General features: G+C 38.0%; 1 protein-coding gene across 1 annotated transcript in view; it reads left to right on the top strand.

Moving 5' to 3' along the window:
• LOC138152650 (zinc finger protein 396-like) overlaps nt 1–24442 on the top strand; it is a 50246-nt gene that overhangs the window by 10647 nt on the left and 15157 nt on the right. Inside the window, 2 exon segments of the mRNA XM_069076680.1 lie at nt 14882–15389; nt 15656–15791. Of these exon segments, the coding sequence (XP_068932781.1) occupies nt 14967–15389; nt 15656–15791 (559 nt within the window). The 5' untranslated portion in view covers nt 14882–14966.

The following is a 24442-nucleotide window of genomic DNA, read 5'->3' as shown; positions in this document are numbered from 1 at the left end:
ACCTTTGCAGGCATCCTAGTGGTAATATAGTTTTCAATATAATTAAATTCCATTTATCAAACATTTATTAAGTGTGTCAGGCACTATGCTAGTCAAAACAAAAAATGAAACAGTCTGTGCCCTTTAGTACTTTACATTCAATTTGGGTGGGTGGGGGAAACTGGCAGATTAGTAAATACAAAGAATATTTTTAAAAAACAATTGGGGAGGGACTAGAGTCAGCAAAGGCCACTTTATAGGTAGTGGCATGTTTGCAGAGCTTTGAAGTAATTCAGAATTCTAGGATGTGGAGGTAAGGACAAAAGACATTACAGGCCTGAGAGACAACTTATACAAAGACAGAGTCAAGAGGTAGAATGGCATATTTAATGAGCAATTTTTCTTTTGCATTAAATTTTTATTTTATCAGTTACATGTAAACAAACAATTTTTTCTTTTCTTTTTTTTGGAGGCAATCACAGTTAAGTGATTTGCCGAGGGTTATACAGCTAGTATGTGTCTGAGGCTGGATTTGAAATCAGGTCCTCTGGCTCCCAGAGCTGGTACTCTATCCACTGAGCCACCTAGCTGCCCCAACATTTTGGTTTTTGGGTTTTTTTTTTGAAAGCAATTGGGGTTAAGTAACTTGCCCAAGGTTACATGGCCAGTTATTTTTTGTGTGGGTGTTAAGTATCTGAGGCTGGAACCGATCCTGGGTCCTCCCAACTCTGGGGCCAGCGCTCTTACTCACTGTGTCACCTAGCCGCCCTCCAACATTCGTTTTTAAAAGTTTTGAGTTCCAAATTCTCTGCCTCACTTCCTCCCCTTCCCCTCCTTGAGACAGCAGGCAATTCGATATATATTATACATGTGTGGTCATGTAAATCATTTCCATAGACATGTCACAAAAGAAAAAACAATCCAAAAAGACCCCAATAATAATAAAGGTTTAAAAGTATGCCTCAATATGCATTTGAACTCCGTCAGCTTTTTTCTTTTTGGTTGTCCACCAAAAATAAAACCCCAAACTGATGGAGTTTGAATTTTTCCTCATAAGTCCTTCAGAATTGTCTTGGAGAATAGCTAAATCATTTACAATACATTATCATGCAATACTGCTGTTACTGTGTATGGTGTTCTCCTGGTTCTGCTCATTTCACTTTGCTCACATAAGTCTTAGGTTTATATTTTCCTCCATCTGTCTCTAACGTTGAGAGGTTTCCCCCAAGTTATTACTCCCCCCTTCTTCTGCTGTAATCACAGCATTATGTTCTTTTAGTTACTTTAATATTTTTAAGATGACCTTGTTCCTCTGACTCTCTTCTTGTTTTCCTTTAGGGTTTTGTTTATTAGTTCCTCTCTCCTGCTTTTATCTGTTATATATTTCCATCTGTTATTTTTTCCTCTTAGTCAGTTAGATTTCCCTTCCTCTCCTCCCCTTTAGCTAGTCCTGTTCATTAGGGTTTGGTTTTTTTTAGTTGAATTTTTTGTGCCCCTTTTGAAAAAGGATTTCTTCCACTCTTCATTATCTCTTTCTATTTACTCTAGACCATGGTCTCTTACTTTTCTCTGTGTTCTACCTACAATCAAAGTTTCTAAGGCATTCTTTCTAAGCTCTGACCTTTTGGCACTTTCTTCTACTACCTTGTAGGGCTTACCCCATATATTCCCCTTTTCCATTGCGCTTCTCTCAGAACAGTACCAATTATTGCAGATGTCAAAGAAGATATGGTCCCATGGTAAGGTACCTCCCTGCCCACACTGATCTATATCTTCTTTTTGTGTTTTTCTACATTTTTCTGGAAATCTCATCCTTGGGTCCATGGTCTGCCACCCTTCCAGGTACTACTTATACCCAGAAGTTCCAACTCCCCACTCTCTTCACAAATAGACCAAACCCTTAGATGTCATCCAGTGTAAAGTCTCCATTTCTCCTCACCTATGGAAGTATTCATCAGTGGAACTCTCCCACTTCCAAAGTACAACCTCCTGTCTTTTCTTCCCTTTTCAATCTTTCCCTGTTTCTTCTTACCCACTCCCCTGTAGGTTCTTTTTATGTTCAAGGTCTTTGAGATTTCTTCTTCCTGTAATCTTTTGAACTTTCAGGTTTTTGGGGTTTTTTTTACTCTCCCTCATTTTTCTTATTGCTTACTTCTGATTTCCTCAGTTTTTGGTCAGCATAACATAGGTCCATAGGTAAGGATCTCTAAGTAACAGCTTCACATCCCTGCAGGGCAAGGGTCAAAAAATGCAACAAAGGCCTTTCACAATTCCCACAATTGAATAAAATTTTCTAACAGGCCAGACATTAGACCCATAATTGAGTAAAAAGGGAACTGATTTCAGCAAACTGGACCTATTCGCTCTTCCACTCCCATCTCGGAAAGTCTCTAATCTTTCCTCAAAGTAGAAATCAAATTACCTAGTGATGTAGCCTAGTTAATTGTTCCTTTTAATTAACTGGCCTTATTTGATTGACTTTTAATGTATAAAAATCTGTCTCCCTCTGTATTCAGAGGCCCGTCCTAAGCTGAGGAAGGGCCCTGGTCTCAGTTTGTTACATACAAATACAATTGGCATGGATTATTTAATAAAGTAATAGGTTCAAAAGCTCAACTTTGTTTCCTTACTCATTTCTTTTACCAACTATATCTCTGGCCTCCTCCCTTCCTGAGAAGTCCTGTATCAGCCCCAGTATTGGCCTCTGGATTCTTTCTGAATCCTGGGATCTTCTCCAGTGCTCTAGAAGCTATTCCTACTTTAGACCCACCTCAGATTGCCAGCTCCTGCATCCTTGTTTGGACCTATTCCTTCAAGTCACTTAACCCCAATAGCCCTTTCCCCCTCCAAAAAACAAAAACAAAACAACAAAGTGAAGCGAGTAGGCCCAAGAGAATAATCTACATAATAACAATAATTTATGTAGTAACCATGTTATAAAGACAACTTTGACAGACTTTGAACTGTGATCAGCACAGTGACCAACCACAATTCCAGAGGACTCATGTTGAAACACGTCACTTACTTTCAGATAGAAGGATGTAAACTTTGATTAGAAGGGATGGGGGTGGGAGTGGACATACCCAATGCAGGAATTTGTTTTGTTTGACTATACATATTTGTAGTAGATTTTTTCTTTTTTCTTTTTAAAGCAATTGGGGTTAAGTAACTTGCTCAAGGTTACATGGCCAGTTATTTTGTGTGGGTGCCAAGTATCTGAGGCCAGAACCAATCCCGGGTCTCCTGATGCCAGAGCCGGTGCTCTTACACACTGCACCACCTGGCTGCCCCAATAGATTTTTTTCTTGCTTTCTCAATGAGGGTGTCCAAGAGGGAGGGGGTAGGGAAAGGTAGGAGGAAGAGAATTTGAACCTGAAAATAGGGTCGTCTCCCCCCAAAAGCCTCTGACCCTTGTTTAATTAAGAATATCTCTTCTACTAATAGCTATGAAAGGTATCCAATCTGCTTCCCTTCTAATTTGTTATAGTGTAGTCATATAGAACAACCTATCCATTGTGAATTTTTTGTAGAAAGTAGTCTGACAGAGTTGCAAAACACCAGAATCAGATTAAAATGTAATTGAGAAATATTTAACAAAATAAACAAATTATAGTACAAGATAATGTTAATTTGTAGTTTCTGAATCAATATGCAGCTCCCTGAAGGATCATATTTAAGTATGACAACCCTGGTATAAAATATTAGTCTAAGCCTGATTTCTACCATACCGCTTTCCCATTTTTCCAGCACTTCTTATCAAGTAGTTCTTTGCTAAGTAATTTATCAGGTTTTGGTTTTTTTTTGTTTGTTTGTTTATGTAACACTGCATTATTGAGTTGCATTATCAAAAAACTTTTTAGGATGGCCGAGACTTTGGTATTTTTGTAGGCAGGTCCTGGAGGGAGGGGAGGGAACCAGTTAAAGAAAGAAAGTAAAAGGGATGAAAGTGGAAGTTATCTTCTGGAGAATATGGGGGAGGATGAGAGGTAGAGGGCTTGGCTTTGGAGAAAGGCAACCTTTTCATTAGTGACTACAGTGAAGGAGGAGATAGTGTTTGATATGAGGAGAAAAGGGAACTTTTCATAAATGGATTCAAATTGGGGGTGAAATAAAAATCAAGGTCTCAACTGAAAGGGTATCAGAAGGAAGTGTTTTATAGACAAAGAAGAAAAGGTTTATAACAGCTGCTGAGTTGAATGAGATAAAAAATTGATTAGGAAAGAGCAGAAGGATTGTGTATTTCCTTACAGAAGTGAGGAGCCAATTGAAATTAAATGACAAGACTAAGAGCACTGGCTCCAATGTCGGGATGACCTGGATCAAATCTGGGCTGAGATACTCAGCACCACACCCAGAAATAACTGGCCGTGTAACCTTGAGCAAGTTACTTAACCCTGATTGCTTTAAAAAAAAAAAAAGAAATTAAATGACAAATTTGTAGTGGACTCAAGTCAACATGGTTTCATGACTTCCTCTAGTTCTTTTAAGTAGCATTCAGGTAGTTGCAGAAGCATATAGTGATGGTAATCTAGATTGATGGTAATCTAGGGAAAAATGGATTAAAGAGTAGAAGATAGAACTTGTTTACCAATGCATCAAAATTGGGAAAGGACAAAAGAGTAACCAAACTATGGCATAATTCATGGTCTGAGAAAGGAGAGGGGTTAAGAGGTTAGAGGTCATGGTGAGGAAGGACAATGGGGTTAGAGATAGTAAAATACAGGGAAAGGTGAAATAGTGAAAGATTATGGTCAGATAAAGCTATTTCAGAGTTTTTGAAGATGGAAGTGAAACATTTATGGGTGATGGCAAGTTCAAGTGTATGAGGTGTATTGTAAGTGTAAGGTGTAAGTGTAGAGGTATATTGGCATAGAGGTATTGTCTGGAAGTGGCATTGAAGAAAAAGGAGTATTTTGACTTCCTCACCAGGACTAGTGAATTGAGGGGAATGAATGAAAATGCAACCAGTACTGGAAAAAGAGTCATATGGGTGGGGAGTGCCAGAATTGAGTGTCAGAAGATAGAAGGAGGAAGGAGAGATGGCCTAAAATGAAAGGAAGTTTCTTAAGTATGGAGAAGGACTTCAAGAGGGCACAGTAGAAAAGGACAGAAATGGAGTGTGACATGGTGGGGTAGGGTTGGGGTAAATGAGAATGATTTAATGATCAGCTGGGGTTAGAAAGGATTGTTTGTGCTTTAGCAGTTGGGGATTTAGTATCATTAGGGAGAATAAGAGTATTTGAACCATTGGGAGATAAGTCCACAATCAGTATGGAAGAGAGGAGATCTACTGGTGAAGGCTTGGTCTACCCCAGGCACAAGCAAGAGATACTGTGGGCTAGAATTGATAGAATTTAACAACTGATTAGATATAGGAGGTTAAGTTGATGGAAGAGTCAGAGATTACTCCAAGGTCATGAATTTGAATAAGAAAGATGGTAGTATGATCAGTAGAAATAGGAAAGTTGAGGGAAATGGATAATTTTGAGGTAAATGATGAGGTCTAAGTAGAAATGGCCATCAGGTAGTTTGACTTCCATTCCCACAACTCCAGGAAATAATTGTAGCTGGATAACTCCAGAACATGGTCCTGGCCTGCCTTACCATCAGGAAAAGGAGAGAAGCACCATTCCATCATGCTCTTTCCAACTTGCTTGCCTGTCTGGGAAGGACAGAAACACCATTCATTCATATTTATTCCACCAGAAAGAGAAAAGTCATTCTATTGTGTTCTTTCTGCCAGTCTCCTACACTGGCCTGCCTTCCTGACAAGAAGAAAAATACCATTCAGTCAAACTCCCTCAGTACATCATCTGCCTAAACCTGTCTGCCAGAGAAGTGCCATTCTATTGAGCTCCTCTCACTAATTCCCTCATCTGAGCTTCCCTCCAAGCCCCCCAAGCAATATCCTTCCACCCACCTCACCCCCAGGCTTCCAGATACATTGCTATGTCTAATGTCCTGAGTGGACTAGACCTAGAGGCCAAACCTCTGGGGATGCTGACAACTTGCTTGAACTCATTCTTCAATGTTAACAGACTCCTACCTTGCCATACCCTATCCATTCCATTGATTTTGAACCCCTGAACTATATGTCGTTCCATCCCATCTTTTCCAGCAGATTATTCCCTCTATAATTCCTGCTCTCTCTCTTATATCTTCCATCTCTCATTGTATATTTGCTGTTTCCATACAGCTTACAAACATACCTATATCTTGCCCACCCTCAAAGAAACCCTCACTTGATTTTCCCATCCTCACTAGCGGTTATCCCATATTTCTCCACCCTTTAGTGACTAAACTCCTTGAGAAGGCCATCTACAATCAGTGCCTCCATTTCTAGCCTTGGACTTTATCTGAAACGGTTCTTTCCAGAGTTAATAGTAACCTCTTAGTTGCCAAATTTAATAGCCTTTTCTCAGTCCTCCTTCTTCTTGACCTCCTTGTAGCCTTTGTCACTGTTGATACACTCTTCTATCTCCATTCAGATTGCTCCTATTTATGGTAGGTATCCCCCAGGGCTGGCCCCTTTTCTCATATTCTTCTGTACTGTTTTGCTTTGTGATCTCATCAGCTCTCACAGGTGACTTCCAGACTTGCACATTCAGCTGACTGTTTCACTTCTCAAACTGAATAGCCTGTAGACAACTCAAACTTTGTACATCCGAAACAATTCATCACTTTTTCCCCAGAACCCTCTGTTCTTCCTGACTTCATTCTTATTGTCAAGGACACCAGAGAAAGAAGGCAGCTGAGGCGTCATATTGAAGTCCAGTGTCAGAAGCAGATTAAGGACAGGAATGAGCAAAGTCCAGTCCTCTCTCCAAAGTGAAAGTACCAGCATTCCCCAAAGTTCTATCCTTCTATACCAGGCTATACAACTTGCAGTATGCTAAAGGATTTCAGGTGACCCTAAAAAAATGTAGAGGAAAATATCCTTTGTATATAGAGGAAATCATTTGGCAGGCCACAGATGGTGCAGACTTGTTCTATATGATTTCCTCTGTTCTATATGATTTCATCAGCTCCCATGGATTCAATTATCATCGTGCAGATGATTTCTCACATCTGTTTATCCAGCCCTAACCTCTCCTGGCCTCTAGACTCATATCTCTAACTGCATATTGGACATCTTAAATTAGATGTCCTTTAAGACAACCAAAACTTACCATGTCTAAAACTGAACTAACTCATTTACTCCAAGCCTTTTCCTCTTTCTTAACTTCCCTATTACTGTTGAGGGTGCCATCATCATCATCCAGTCACCCAGGCTCACTATCTAGGTGTCAGCCTCAATTCTCCACCCTCTCTCTCACTCTCCCTATCACCCATCAAATCTGTTGACAAGTCCTGTCAGTTTTACCCTTGTCACATATCTTGCACATATCCCCTTCTGTCCTCTAACACTGACACTACCCTATCTGTTACAGTCACTCATCACCTCATGCTTAGACTATTGCAGTAACCTTTTAGTTGGTCTCTTTGACTCAAGGTTTTTTTCCCTCTAGTCCGCTCTCTACTCAGCTATCAGATTGATTTTTTTTTAAAGCACAGATCTGATTGTGTTTCTCCCCTACTCAATAAACTCCAGTGGCTTTTTAATATCTCCACTGTCAAATATAAAATTCTCTGATATTCAAAGTCCTTCATAACCAGTTTTCTTCCTACTTTACAGTCTTTTTAAAATTTTTATTTATTTATTTTTGATTTTCAACATTCATTTCCACAAAATTTTGAGCTACAAATTTTCTCTGTCTCTCCCCTACCCCCGACCCCAAGATAGCAAGCCTAATGGATACCCCTTCCCCCAGTCTGTTCTGTCTCATATCCTAACCTTTTCCCCCCTTACTTTCTTGTAGGGCTCGATGGATTTCTGTACCCCATTGTCTGTACATATTATTGCCTGGTTGCATGTAAAAAACAATTTTTAACATTTGTTTTTAAAACTTTGAGTTCCAGATTCTTTTCCTTCTTCTCTCCTCACCCACCCCCACTGGGAAGACAAGCAATTTAATATAGGTTGTACTATAGTAGTTATATTGTGAAAGACCAACTATATTTCCCTCCATCCTATCCCTCCCCCCATTTATTCTATTTTCTCTTTGACCCTGTCCCTTTTCAAAAATGTTTGCTTCTAACTACCCTTTCCCTCAATCTGCCCTCCCATCTATCATCCCTCCTCTTATCTTTTTCCTCCCTACTTTCCTGTAGGGTAAGATACCCAATTAAGTGTGTATGTTATTCCCTCATTAAGCCATTTCCAATGAGAGTAAGTTTGACTCATTCCCTTTCACCTTCCTGCTCTTCTCCTCCATTGTAACAGTTTTCTCTTGCCTCTTTTATGTGAGATAATTTACCCCATTTATCTCTCCCTTTCTCCTTCTCCCAATATATTCATCTCTTACCTCTTAATTTTATTTTTTAGATATCATCCCTTTATATTCAACTCATCCTGTGCCCTCTGTCCATGTATACATGTACACACATATACACACACACACACATATATATATACACATATATACCTTCCTATACATACATATATCTATGTATACATATATATTGACTTCAACCAGCCTCATACTGAAAAAAGTCTCATGAGTTACAATTATCATTTTTCCATGTAGGAATGTAAATAGTTCAACTTTAATAAATTCCTTATGATTTCTTCTTTTTCTGTTTACCTTCTCATGCTTCTCTTGCTTCTTATATTTGAAAGTCACATTTTCTGTTCAACTCTGGTCTTTTCAGAAAATCCTCTATTTCATTGAATGACCATATTTTTCCCTGAAGTATTATACTCAGTTTTGCTGGGTAGTTGATTCTTGGTTTTAATCCTAGCTCCTTTGACCTCTGGAATATCATATTCCAAACCCTTTTCATATTTTTCTTGGAAGCTTTTGATGCAGGAGTTTTGACTTTGTTGCCTTCTTCTGGTTCTATCTTTTGATTGTCTTTGTCACCAAAAAACAAATCTATAGTTTGATTTCGCTTCCTGTGTTTGCTTATCTTGCCAGCCAATTACTTGACTTTTGAGCTCTTTGCTAAGGTGGAACTCTGCTTCCAGAGTGGAGCATGCTGTGTTCCAAAGTTCTGGAGTTTTGCGCAACTGTTGTCAGAGCTTTTTCTAGGCATCTACCTCAGAACTGTGAGGATGACTGCCTCTCCACAGTCTCAGCAAGCTCTTCCACACTAGCGCTCCTCACCTCAGAACCACCACCCAAGACTGCAACCCAGATCCAAACAGGTCAAAGCAAGAGCAATTACCCTCTGAACAGTCTCGTGGTCCCCCTACAATGTGTAGGCCTAGAGCTCAGGAGGTAGCCAAACAGTAGCATCTGCAGCCTCTGCTGCCACCTCTGCCACCCTGGGGGCAGGGACCAAACAGTGCTTTTCTCTCACCCAGTTCCAACAGAGTTCCCCACTGACCTTTTACTTTCTCTTTGGCATTTATGGGTTGAGAAGTTTGGAAACCACCATAGCGTATCAGTCCCCTGAAGTCTGCTGTGGCTGGTCTGGCCCAGCACGGCTCACGCAGAACTACGCTTTGCTCCCAGCTTGGTGTGATATACCCTTCCTGTCGGCCTGCCAGGCTTCCTTCAGCAGGAAGATTTGTTTCTCTTTGTCACTTTGTGGGTTCTGTATCTCTAAAATTTGTTTAGAATCATTTTTTACAGGTTTTGGAGGTGGTTAGAGGGGGAGCTCAAGCAAGTTCCTGCTTTTAGTCTGCTATCTTGGCTCTGCCCCACTATTTTCCATCTTTTGTATCATATTCCCCATCTCCTGCATACTCTGCAATTCAGTGACACTGGATTTCTTTCTATTCCTTGAATATGACACTTCATCTCCCAACTCCATACATTTTCAATGGCTTTCCTCTATGCCTAGAATTCTCTCTGTCTTCATCTTTACCTCCTAGCTTGGACTTCTTTAAGTCTCAGCTAAAGCCCCAGTTTCCAAGGAAGCTTTTCCTTATCTTTCTTAATTCTAGCGCTTTCCTTCTCTATTCGTATTTCTAATTAATTCTGTATTTAGCTTCTTTGTACATAGTTTAAATGTTCTATCTCCTTTTAAACTCTGAACTGAAGAGCAAGAACGAGTTTGCTTCTTTGTGTTCTCGGTAGTTTAGGTAGTGCTTGGCACAGAGCAATTGTTTGCTGACCTAATTTTATGGTAGGGAGGTTTAGGGGAGTCATCTTCATAGAGATGATAATTGAAGTCATGGGAATTGATGAGAAAAGAAAAGTGAGCTGAAGGGAAAAGCTTAAAGGACACCTAGCTTCAGAGCCAACATGAGGATAGCTGAGAAAGAATGATGAGACAAGTAGGAGGGAGAACTAAGAGACCAAAAAAGGTCACAAAAGCCAAAGAGTAGAAAATAGCAAGAGGTGATATAAAATATAGCAAACTTCAGAAAGGAAAAAAAAATGGAGACCAATAACAATTTGTTAGATTTGATCTTTAAGGCAACAGTTTAAGTTAAGTGTTTGACATTGAAGTCAGGTTCCTGGGGGTTGAGGATTGAGTTGGTGGGAAGGTAATAGAAACAATGAATATAAACTATTTTTTTCTGGAAATTTAGCAACAAAAAGTTAAGAGAGATAGAACAACAACTTAAACAAGGTGGGATGTTCAAGAAGTTTTTTAAAAAAAGGTTCAAGAAAATCTTGTTAGTAGGCAGTAAGAAAGAACCAGTAAAAGCAAGAGAATGATGAGAGAAGGGTAATGGTTGATGGAGTTATATGAGATAAGATGCATAAGTAGAAGGTTTAGCTTTGGCTAGGAGGGCAACCACTTTATCTTCTAAGTAAAGGAGAGGATGAGTGAGGATATAGGGTTGTTGTTGTTTTCCAGTAAAGATGTTACCTCCAGAAAGATGGCATAAGTCTTTTTGTAAAGGAGGAAGTTTCACTAGTGAGATTCCCTCGTTAAGGGGAGTATTTCATTTTTCTTTTTGTGTCCCCATCGCCTAGTATAGTGTTTGGAACATAGTGAGTGCTTAAGTGGTGTTGGTTGAGGTTCCTAGGTGGAGCAGTAGATCTAGAACCCTGGATCTGGAGTCAGGAAACCTGAGTTCAAATGTGGTCTCATACACTAGCTGTGTGACCCTGGACAAGTCACTTAACCACTGCCTTAATTTCCTCTTCTATAAAATGGGACTATTTGCAAACCTTAAAGCACCATATATGGTAGCTATGATTAATTCTAGTAGTGTAAGTATTAGTTGATTTATTTAGGTGAGATCATTTACTGAAAGAGGAGAAATGTGGGCTGTCATTGCATTGTCAAAGAGAATGCTAGGAATAGCTGGTATGAGAATATAATGGAGTTGACTGGATATAAATAAAATAATTGCCATGAGGCAGTGAGGATTATTAGATAGCATGAATTCGTAGTGGACCAAGTCAGCATTGTTTTGGAATTACCTCTAGCAGCCCTTGGCACCTTGGAAATAGAAGAAGAAAAGGCAAATTATGGGGCTAAAAAAAGGTTGGCAGTTTGTAGGGCAAGAACAAGGGATTCAGGGATGGATAAAATTACTAGAGAGAGAATGAGTAAAGATTATAAAGTGAAGAAATTGAAACCAGGAGAGGGATAATTGAATAGGTAGATCAAATGGCATTGTGAGAGCCTGGAGGTGTCACAAGTTTGAATAGCAGTTTTAAAAAATCAGGCATCAGGGAAGCCAGAAATTAGGTGATTGTGATCAGAGGGAAATTTTAGACTCCACTAATAATGAAAGTGGAATAATTTGGGGTGGTCCCAAGTTATGTGATTTTATTCCTCTTAGGAGTACGTAAGGTAGAATTCATGAACTGGGGACCAGGATATTAGAAGGGTAGATTATCATAAATATTGACGTCATCAAGGATAACAGTAAATAATTTGAAAATTGTTGTGTGTGTTTATATGTATTTGTGAATATACACTTGTATGCGGTAGCGAAATGGCACAGTGGATAGAGCAGTGGAGTTGGGAAGACCTGAGTTCAAATTTGACCTCAGATACATACTAGCTGTGTGACCCCGGGCAAATCACTTAACCCTGTTTCCCGCAGTTTCCTTATCTGTTAAATGAGCTGGAGAAGGAAAGGGCAAATCACTCCAGTATCTTTGCCAAGTAAACCCCCAAAGTGGTCACAGAGTCAGACACAGCTGAAAATAATTAAACAAATACAGGTGTGTGTCTATAAAAATTTCAATTCTTTCTGCTTAGACCATTGAAAGGAAGCTTTCAAGCCAGATACTGAAGTAATTGAGGAAGCTGGAAGGTGTTTTTGACATCAGTAGATGATAGGAACTTAAACAAATTATATAATTGCATGGTGTGAACTTCAGAAAAAGAGGTTGTTGAGTGAAAGAGGATCTAGTGAAAGAGGATATAGATCTAGAAGTAGCAATGAATGTGCTGACTATCCCTGGCTGTGTGAACTAAAGGGCATGAGAGGAGTAGTGAATAAGGGCATCACAGAATGTGCTTTTTTTTTTTTTTTTTGGCTTTTTGGAGGGCAATTGGCGTTAAGTAACTTGCCCAAGGTCACACGGCTAGTTTTTGTGAGTGTGTGTTAAGTGTCTGAGGCTGGATCTGAACTCAGGTCCTCCTGACTCTAGGGCCAGCGCTCTACTCACTGTGCCACTTGGCCGCCCAGAATGTGATTTCTTACAGGAAAAAAAAAAACAACAACCAGATTTTAATTAGTATTTATTTGTACCTTTATTGAATTGTAGTTTATAGGTGTTGTATATAATATTTTTGCCCTCTTAGGTCTTTTAAAATGAGCTATGATCAATTTTATGACCCTTTTATGTATACTTGGGGGGAAAAGTATATATTTTTTTCTTTTTCATTAAGTTCTGTCCGTTCTATTTATTTTCCTGTTCTTATTTATACTTTTCCCTTTGATTTATTGTTCTGATAAGAAGCTGTTAGATATACTACTATTAATTTTCTGTTTCTTCTGGAAGATCTTTCCTGATATATGATTTACTATATTATTTGGTGTACATGTATTCAAAATTGGTATTCCTTTATTATAGTACCTCTTAGTATGATATAATATCCTTGTTTATCTTTCAGTGATTTATGATTAGAATTTAATTTTGCCGAGTATCATCCTTGCAGCTCCAAATTTTCTTGAGTCATCATGAGGAGATCTTCATTTTTTATGTCTTTGTATACTTTTTTTTAAAAGATAAAATATCAGAGATGATGTTTTGAAATTCCATTAATCCTTCCCATTTTTCCCCAACTTTTTTCTTTTTATGAGGGAATTCAGATCTCCTTTGGTGAAGTCTCCCTGGATTTACACCATCTCCAAAATTGCATCCGTACACAGTGAACATTGTTGATACCATACTACCATAGTTAAGGCACATATCCTCCTTCCTTTTAACGATTAGTAAATTTCAAAAGTGGACACTGACATTTATTGTCAATCAAAATTACACTTTAGGCAATTTTGCTGTTTCCAGAGATTGAACTTTGTTAAGGTACTTGGGGCGGTATGTATTGTATTAAAACAAAAATTTTTTAAATGCATACAGTTGCTACTATACTTTTTGAGAGATGATGACAAACTGCAACCTAATAATGCTATAATTTTATAGCTGTGCCTCATAAGGATCAGTTGAAAATACTGGAAATTTTTAGCTAAGAGAAGAAAAACTTTAGGGGAACTTAATTGTGATCTTCATATATTTTTAATGACTCTGTGAAAGGGGAGAATTAAATTTATTCTCCATGGCTCCATAGGTTAGAACTGGCATAGTGAGTGGGAGAAAAATTTCATCTTAGTTATAAGGAAAAGTTTACTGATAATTAAAACTGTGTGGGCTCCAAAATTATCTAGTCTACAAGAAAAATAAGTGAGGCAGAGCTCTAAGCCATTAACTATTTTTTAAAGAGTCCAGACCCTTCAATGAATAGGACCCTCAGATCTTTCTGAGGTGCCTCCTTTCCCCAGGGCCTTAATTTTATAGGACTTGGTATCTAGACACTCAGAAGAGGCAAAGTAAAATATAGAGTTTCATTGGATGATAGACCATTCTTTTGACCCTCCAGGAGGGCCAGAAATGATACATCAGCATAGGTGGTCACAGGATGGGTAAGACAAGGATCATCTCCACTAAATAGTCAAAAGATGGGTCCCTGCTATTGTTGGGCAGGAGAGGGAGATCTGAAGGCATAAAAATAAAGTTGGGGATCTTCCATATCATATCAAGACATCCCATACAGGCTGGTTTTGGTCATGTACTCATTACCTAAAAGGATGGTGGTCCTCTAGTCAGCATTCTTATAGTTAGGGAAGTGAATTTCCTAACAGGTTAGTGAACAGTGAACTTCTAGCTTGTAGTTTTAAGTTTGGGTCCTATTCTAAGAAAAAATCTATCTAACCTTATCTAATTATTCCTATACCTAAGATATGTAAAATATGTATTAATATATGTAATTCCTGTTAGTTGGCTAGATTAAATGTATATTATTTGATATATATATCACTAATAATTGCTAACAATCACTACCCCATGGAATCACTAAGCTGATTAATACTGATTTGAGCAGAATAGGGATCTAATTAAAATAATCTTTGTCAACTGTCTGAAAATGGAATGGGCCCCCTCATGATGTAGAAAATTTCCCATCACTAAAGATATTTAGGCAGAGACTGGATGACAATTTGTTGGCAGTATTGTAGATGGGGTTCATATTTAGCTAGGATTGAAATAACTAACTTCCATGGTTCCTTCTAACTCTTAAAATTCTGTGATTCTGTAAGAATTCTTTCTCTTAGAGAAAACCATAGACTAGAATTTAACTATGTCAAGACCAGAAGCAATGCTTAGTTTGATATTCTTTGTTCTTAGTTCTCAGCATTTGTCTGCATTTCCAATTTCTTTCACAGTACCTGGGGGCTACCTACAAAGAGAAATTAATTTCTGTGAAGATTATATCCCAGCAGATCTTGGCATCAGCTCTTCTAAATCAGAATGTCTGCAAAAGTAAGGGAGACTTCGATGCTAATTTCACAAATGCCAGAGGAACAAGATAGGATTCTAATAGTGAAGATGGAAGAGGAGGAAATCCATACCTGTGAGCAGGAACCCAACCTCCACTGGAACAACTGCTATAGCCCAGAAACATTTCGGCAGCGTTTCAGGCAGTTTGGCTACCAGGATTCACCTGGGCCCCGTGAGGCCCTGAGTCAACTTCGGGAATTTTGCCATCTGTGGCTGAGGCCTGAAATGCATACAAAGGAGCAGATCTTGGAGCTGCTGGTGCTAGAGCAGTTCCTGGCAATTCTGCCCAAAGAACTCCAGACCTTAGTACAAAAGCATCAACCAGAGAATGGAGAGGAGGCAGTAACTGTGCTGGAAGATTTGGAAAGGGAGATTGATGGACCAGGAGAGCAGGTTCATATGACAAGGGGTCATATAATAATGGGGGGAAATTTTCTGAATTTCTATCTCCCCTTCAACTAGTTAGAAACATATAGTCTTGTCTGTTTTCTCTTCTTGTCTGCCATATTTGCCCATTGTTCTAGGAAAAGGAATGAAATTCTAATTCTTCCATCCTTTGTCCCTGAGATATTTTTCCACATAGTCTCTTCTTTCTGTGATTTGTGTTCTTATTACTACCATGATTGGCTCCAACCCCAACGAAATCTAAATGTTTCCAGGTCTCATTTCATCAACAAAATCAGGAAGAGATGGTACTTCAAGGAGCAGATCAGGAGTCTATAAGCCTCCAAGTCCAGCCCATGGTTAACCAGCTCAAGTGGGCATCTTGGGAACTCCACACTCTAAGACGAAGTGGTAAGGAATTCATCTCTGTCGGGTGGAGGGTGAAAGTGGGTGTCCCCTCCATCTCAGGTATTTATAATTGGTGCCTTTTCTTTACCCATCTACCTCTTACTGTTGGAGGTGTTATCATTATTTGTTTCCCCAGGCATATGCTCTTAATATAATAGAGCTCCTTTTACCCTTTTCATATCCTAAACACAATTAGTCTTTATTTATAGATATCAACCATTCATTTCTTCCATTATAACTTCGTTGGTCATTCTCATATTGCTATTAAAATCATTTTCCTTATTCATCTTCTTGGCTTCATTTCTATCCTTCTTTTCCTACTTTGACTTCCATTAACTTTTAGGTCAAATTTTATATCCCTTTCTGGTTTCATTCTTCATTGCTTCAGACAACCTTACCACCCTTTGTAAATCACTATACACTATATATGTGTGTGTATATATATGTGTGTGTGTGTGTGTGTGTGTGTGTATATATATGTATATATATACCACCACTATAGACTATATGCCTACCTTTCACAAGAGAGGTCTTTCCATTTTCTAGCAACTTCTCTCTACTTAAAAAAAAAAATCTATCCCAGAAGGTATACATAGCTATTTCTCATTTTAACCCCCTCTTGTGTTTTTCTCCTGTTTTCATTGGCTTTTTCCAGGGCCCTAATTAAGATCTCCACTGTACCTCATCTCTGAAGGTATACTGGTCATCCTGTTTATTCTGAATGAACTGTGGAAAAATCCCTTTTCTTCTTACTTCAGAAAGCTTCTGGAGCTTCTCAAGCAGGGAAGAGAACTGTGCCTTAGAAGTATTAATTTAACGTCTGTGTATAAGATGGTTTGGAGGAGGAAGAGACTAGAAATTGTGAGAACAATGAGGAGTTGACAGTAATAGTCCAGGAGAGAGCATGAACCAAGGTTGTGACTTCATGAGTGGGGAGAATTGGGATAGGTGCCAGAGATACTGTGAAAGTAAAATTTATAAGACTTGGCAACCAGTTAAATGTGGCATTACAGAGAATATTCAAGGGTGGACTTTGTAGTTTTGAACCTGAGAAACTAGGACTGAAGGACAGAAACAGGAAAATTTGAATGTGAGTAAGCTTAGAGGAAAGATAATGGGTCCCATTTTGGACTTGAGCATGTTGAATTTGAGAGGGAGAACTTAGTAGAATGTACACTTCTGGAGGTCAAGGACCATTTTTTCAGTTTTGTCTTTGTATCCTCGTCCCCTATCATAGTTCTTTGCACACATAGGCTCTTCATAAATTCTTGTTCATTGAATTAAACTGGATTGGATGGTACATCCCAATGGAGATGTGAAACAAGCAATTGGTGATGGAGTACTGAAGTAAAGAAAGTTAGTTTGGAGTTTTTAAAAAAGAACTTTTAAGTGACGAAGAGAAAGACCAAGAGATGTAGAAACAAATTTACAGAATACAAATTTCTTATCCTGATGACTAGACTCAAATTTGTTTGGTGTATACAACTCCGGTTCTTTCCTTTGTTCTACCCTATTTCTTGTGAACTAAAGAAAAGAATTTTGTTTCTGCATTTGTTTCAGGCTTGAATAAGGGGGCTGAACCACTAGTGGTGACAGTGGGTGACAGTGACTGTATCTCAGGGCATGGGAAAGACCCAGAGAAGCTAGGGCTTATAGGTAAAAATAACTGTGGACATTGATCCCTTTCATCCTACAGTTTCCGTTACAAGGGGCTTCTTTCACTTTTATAGAAATAGGAGAGTACAGTTTGATAATTCCTGACATTTGTCTTTCTCTGGTTTTACAGCACCTCATGTTTAGTTCCTCAGAGAACATATTTAGCAGCTTAGCAGTAATAAAGAAAAACTCATATTTCAAGTTTACATGGTGCTTTACTCATGATAACTTTTTAGGGAAAGTAATATTAGCTATTTTAAAGATGGGGAAAGAGGACTCAGAGATTACAGGATTTTTTTGCAGGATCACGCGTCTAATAACTGACAGAGCCAGGACTTGAACCCACCTGATGATTCTAAGTGTAGTGCTATTTCCACTGTACCTCACTGCCTCTTTATTTATATATACAAGTTCTTTCACTACCCTGGGATATCATTCATGTGGACCTTTTTACTTGAAGTCATTGAGTAAAGATAGGTGCTTTTTTTTTAAACCTCCTTGTTTACATTGAGTTTCAGTTCTCTGTTAACCATTTTTGTTCTATCCCTCTAAGCTGAAAAATTTTGTTCTTCTTGGTAGATAAACACAAGCAAAAAATACCATAATACATTTAGAGCAAGAAGGAAATTAGCTAGAGGTCTGCTTGTCCAACCTCCTTATTTTACAGAAGATGACACATATCTAAGTGGTAATGATGTGTACTGCAGATTAAGCATCAGCTGCTTCATCACTGAGCTTAATCTCTGTTACTAGACTGTAAGAATTCTTTAAATAAACCATAACATGTAAAGTCAGCAAGTATTTTTTAAGTGCCTGCTATGTGTCAGACATTTTCCTCAATGCAGGGGATACAAATAAAGGCAAAAACAATCCTCTCTCAAGGAGTTCATACTCTAATCAGGGAGACAATATGCAAAAACCTATGTATAAAGGAGATATATATGTAGTGAACTGGAGATAATCTCAGTGGGAAGTAACTAGCATTTAAGATAAATGGGGAAAGGCTTTCAGAATGTGGAATTTTTAACTGAGACTTGAAAGAAGCCATGAGGTCAAAATGAAGAGACAAAAGATACAGTGTTGTATGGAAGAAAAGAAAAGGAGGCCAGTATCACTGGACTGTAGAGTTCCTGGAAGGGAGTAAGGTAGAAGAAAAGGAAGGGAAAGGAAGAGAACCTGTTATGAAGGGCTTATGATAATAAGAAACCACTGGAGTTTGTTGAGTAAGGGAGGACACAATTAGATCTGTGCTTTAGGAAAATCAGTTTGATAACTGAGTAGAAAATGAACTAGAGGGAAAAAGCCTTGAATCAAGGAGACCAACTAGAAGGTTACTTCAGTAGTCTAGGCATGAGATGATGAGTGCCTGTGACAGAATAGTGTCAGTGTTAGAGGAGAGAAGGGAGTATGTGTAAGAGATGTTGCAAAGGTAAAATTGATAGGACTTGTCAACAGATTTGACGGATGATAGGGAGAGAGAGAGGGTGAAGAATTGAGTCTGACACCTAGATAGTGAGCCTGGATGACTGGATGATGATGATGGCACCCTCAGTAGTAATAGGAAGAGGGGAAGGCTTGGAGGAAAAGCAAATGAGTTCAGTTTTAGACATAATGGGTTTTGGTTGTCTAAAGACATCCAATTTAAGATGTCCAAGAGCCAGTTAGAGATGTGAGTCTAGAGGCCAGGAGAGAAGTTAGGGCTGGATAAATAGATTTGAGAATCATCTGCATGATGATAATTGAATCCATGGGAGCTGATGAGGTCACCAGAGGAAATCATATAGAGGGAGAAGAGAAAAGGACCCAGGATAAAACTTTGGGGAATGCTGGTACTTCCTTTTTGGAGAGAGGATTGGACTTTGTCCATTCCTGTCCTGGCTTTGCTTCTGATTGGACTCCTGGACCCACAATTAGTAAATGTGACCTGGATGAAGATACAGCAAAAGAAACTGAAGTCTCCTTGTAGGAAAAGAACCAAGAGAGAGCATTATTAGAAAAATCTAGAGAGAAAAAAAGAAGTGATTGACAGTGTCAAAGACTGTACAGAGAACAAGAAGGATAAAGATTGAGAAAAGACCATTAAATTTGACAATTAAAAGATTGTTAGTAACTTTGAAGAGAGTAGTTTTAATTAAATTATGGTGTCAGAAACCAGACTGTAGAGATTTTAGAAGAGGGGAAGAGAGGAAAGGAAGCAGAAGTATAAAAAGTTTAGTCACAAAAGACAGGAGATGACTATTAGGTAGGTCTTAAAGAGAATTTTAATTTAGATATTATGTTAGACTAGAACTCTGAGGTTCCTTCTATCCTTGAACTTTTGTGGTTCCATGAAGCTCATAAAGGTTGTCATTGACCATGGGTCATGCAAAATTGGGATTCAAACCCAGATGCTGATTTTAAAATCCAATACTCTGGGGCGTCTAGGTGGTGCAGTAAATACAGCACCAGCCCTAGAGTCCGGAGGACCTGAGTTCAAATTTGGCCTCAAACACTTAACGCTTACTAGCCATGTGACCTTGGACCAGTCACTTAACCCCAAGCCCTGCCTTCCCCCCTGAAAAAGCAAAAAAAATAAAATAAAATCCAATACTTTTTGTATTGCACCATATTGGCCCTCAGAAGTAGAATAGTATGACATTCTTTCTACAACTATTGTTTTCCTATTTATACCAACAGGCCCTATACCTTTCTTATTCTTCCTTTTACTCCAGAATAGCAAAACACATACATGCAAAACCCTTTCTCTACTATTTGGTATTTATTGCCTCACTTCAGACTGGGCTTCAGCCTTCCTGACACTCTTCATAAGACAGAATTGCCACTTTTTGTTACTTGTCCTTATTTACCTCTTCTTATATCCATGTTTTTGTACATATGTATATGAGAAGTATTGTGTATATTGTGAAGCCTTAAAATGTAATACACAGTATGAGCTGTTATTTTTAAATCAGTTTGTCACTGACTTGCCTGTTTAGCTATAGAGACACCTCTCTTTTTCTTCCATGTCTGCATCAATTGTGACTTCACTGGAATCTCTATTCTGAGTGCCTCCGGTTCCTTTTGACCTAACTTCTTTGTTTCTCAGGCTGTGGGATCCTGTCAATCCAATCTGAACTCTCCTAAAATCCAAGCTAGGTTTTTCACTACTTATCTGTTATAAATTCTAAGCTGGCCATTATCTCTCTCACTTTTGTCTTAGAAAACCATAATTACTCTCAAAACTTTTGTATTTAAGCCTTATTAGAACAGGTTTAAATTAATTGTGTTTTATGGATTTTGTAAATTTTTAAATACCTCTTGAGTTAATTTGAGATAGATAATTCTTGGGGAATACAAAGTAAAGTTCAAGAATCACCACTTTGGATAAGAAGCCTATCACTTAATGGTCAATATGAGTGAAACTCAAAAAAATTTTTTAACTTTTTGTAGCGGCAAACACCCCAGCGTCCCCAGGGTGGCCGCTCACACAGGTTCCTGGATTTGTCCTGTCAAAGGAAAGCTACTCAAAATGGGTCAACAAGCCCACTCCAATCAGCCAGACACACATCGTCCACCTTGTTCAGGGGAAAAGGTCAGCACCCCGAACCCCAAAGCACACAGGCAGAACCACCAAGACAAACAGATCCAGTAGACAGACCCCAAACTGTCCAGCCACCACATCCATACCCAGCCAACATCCGGGTTTCCACACCCGGGCCCTTCAAAGCCGGGGGGGGAGGGGGCTTCCGGGCAACCGCCTCCCAGAATCCAGATCAAACCACAGAACACCTCTCAAAGTGAGCCCCCAAAACAAAGCCCCGCATCAGGGCCTATACAGCCCTCTCCTGGCTCAGAGAATTCAACAACCCCCTGGACCCACTGGCCAATCAAAAAGCATCCACTTGAAAACAAGCCTCCCACCCCAGGCTCCAGGCACACCCCAGCCCAGGGGCAGGGAAGATCTTTAAAATTTACATTCGCATTACACTTTTATATTTTTCCAAATTACACATAAAAACAATTTTTAATATTTAATATTCAGTTTTTTTAAATGTTGAATTCCAAATCCTCTCCTTCCCACTCTCCCATACACCATCCTTGAGAAGGCAAGCAATGTGATATAGATTATACAAGTGCTCTCATGCAAAACATAATTCCATCAAAGAAAAAATGCCAAGAAAATTTTTTAAAAAGCATGCTTCTATCTGCACTCAGACTTGCGTCAATTCTTTCTCTGGAGGTGGATAGCATTTTTCATCATAAATACTTTGGAACTATCTTGGATCATTGTATGGCTGAGAATAGTGAAGTCATTCACAGTTGCTTATATAATATTGCTGTTACTAATTGATGTTATAATATTATATAATATTGCTGTTACTGTGTACAGTGTTCTCCTACTTCTGGTCACTTCACTTTGTATCAAATCCTGTAAGTCTTTCTAGGTTTTTCTGAAACCATCCTGCTTGTCATTTCTTATATCACAATACTATTCCATCACAATCATATATTACAACTTGTTCAGCCATTCTCCAGTTGATTCTTTACCTCTATAAAAAGAGCTACTATTAATATTTTTGTATATACAGATTTTTTTTACTTTTTTAAAAAAATCTCTTTGGAATATAGAGCTGGTAATGGTATTGCTGGGTCAAAGGAGGTATGCATGATTTTACAGCACTTTGGGTATAGTTCCAAATTGCTCTACAACTCTACCAATAGTATATTAGTGTTTCAATTTTCCCACATCACCTCCAGCATTTGTCATTTTCCTTTTCTGTCATATAAGCCAGTCAGACAGGTGTGGGGTAGTAGTACTTCAAAGTTGTTTTAATTTTAATTCTCTAAGCCATAGTGATTTAGAGCTTTAGATAACTTTGATTTCTTCTTTTGAAAACTGCCTATTCATATCCTTTGACCATTTTTCATTTGGGGAACGAATTGTATTCTTATAAATTTGATTCAGTTATCTATATATTTGAGAAATAAGCCATTTATCAAAAAAACTTTGTGTAAATTTCCCCACACCCCTCAGTTTTCTGCTTTCCTTCTAATCTTGGTTGTATTTATTTTGTTTGTATAAAAACTTTAATTTTATGTAATCAAAATTACACATTTTACATCCAGTAATACTGTCTTACTCTTTTTGGTCATAAATTCTTTTCTTATACATAGATCTGACAGGTAAAATTTTCCATCCTGCCCTAACTTGCTTATGGTGTTACCCTTTGTGTCTAAATCATGTGCCCATTTTGAGCTTGTCTTGATATACAGTGTGAGGTGTTCTGTACCTAGTTTCTGCAGGACTTCTTTCCAGTTTTCCTACAAGTTTTTTTCAAGTAGTGAATTATCGTCCCAAAAGCTTGGATTTAGCCAACTCTAGAATGCTATGGTCATTTACTACTGTGTATAGTGTACCTAATCTGTTTCACTGGTCAAACACTATTTCTTAGCCAGTACCAGATTGTTTTGATGATTACTGCTTTGAAATACAATTTGAGATCTGGTACTCCTAGACCACTTTCCTTCACACTTTTTTTCCCCCTTTAATTCTCTTGATATTTTTGACCTTTTGTTCTTCAAGCTGAATTTTATTATTTTTTGTCATATGTAATCTGTTGGTAGTTTGATTGGCATGGAACTGAATAAGCAAATTAATTTAGGTAGAATTGTCATTTTTACTACATTGGCAAGGCCATGAGCAATTGATATTTTTCCACTTGTTTAGATCTGACTTTATTTGTGTGAACATTGTTTTGTAATTGTGTTCATATGGTTCTTAAGTTTGTCTTGTCAGGTAGACTCCCAACTATTTTACATTATCTGGTGCTGTTTTTAAATGGAAAAATATCTCTTTCTATCTCTTGCTGCTTGACTTTGTTGGTACTTCAGAGAAATGCTGGTGATTTATGTGGGTTTACTTTATATCCTATAATTTTGCTGAAGTTGTGAATTATTTCAGTTAGTCTCTGGGATTCTCTAAGGATAACATCAAATTATCTGCAGAGTGATAGTTTTGTTTCCTCATTGTGTATTCTAATTCCTTCAATTTCTTATTCTTTTCCTTTTGCTATAGCTAGCTTTTAAAGTACAACATTGAATAGTGTTAATGATGGGCATCCTTGTTCCAAATCCCTGAACTTATTGGAAAGGCTTCAAATCTATCCACATTACAGAAATAATGCTTGCTGATGGTTTTAGATAAATGCTACTAATCATTTTAAGGAGAGTTCCATTTATATCTGTGCTCTCCAGTGTTTTAAATAGGAATGGGTGTTATATTTTGTCAAAACTGAGATAATCTATTGATAATCACATGATTTCTGTTAACATTGTTATTGATATGGTCAACTGTACTGATAGTTTTCCTACTATTGAACCAGCCCAGCATTCCTAGTATAAATTCCACCTAGTCATATTATATGATCTTTGTGATATATTGCTATCATCTCCTTGTTAGTATTTTATTAAAATTTTTGCATCAGTATTCATTAGGGAAATTGGCCCATATTTTTCTTTCTCTGTTTTAATTCTTCCTGGTTTAGGTATCAACACCATATTTGTGTAATAAAAAAAATTTGGAAGGACTCCTTCTTTGCCAATTTTTCCAAATAGTTTCTATAGTATTGGAATTAATTGTTCTTTAAATGTTTGGTAAAATTCACTTGTGAGGCCATCTGGACTTGGGGATTTTTTCTTAGGTAACTCATTTTTGGCTTGTTCAATTTCTTTTTCTAATATAGGGGCATTTAAGCATTCTATTTCCCCTTCTATGAATCTGAGAAATTTATATTTTGGTAAATATTTATCCTTTTCACTTAGATCATTAGATTTATTGGCATATAGTTGAGCAAAACAGCTCCCAGTAATTGCTTTAATTTCATCTTCATTGGTGGTAATTAACCCTTTTCCTTTTTGATACTGGTAATTTGATTTTCTTTCTTTTTCTAATCAAATTGACCAATTTATCTATTATATTGGTTTTTTTTTTTTCATAAAACCAACTCCAATTTAATTTC

Source organism: Petaurus breviceps, unplaced genomic scaffold (assembly GCF_028583685.1).
Source record: "Petaurus breviceps papuanus isolate PSGF00001 unplaced genomic scaffold, PetGlider_PUasm1.0 90925, whole genome shotgun sequence".
In the NCBI taxonomy this organism is placed as follows: Eukaryota; Metazoa; Chordata; class Mammalia; order Diprotodontia; family Petauridae; genus Petaurus; species Petaurus breviceps.
The sequence above is the reverse complement of the archived record's forward strand: the minus strand, read 5'-3'. Positions and strand labels throughout refer to the sequence as shown.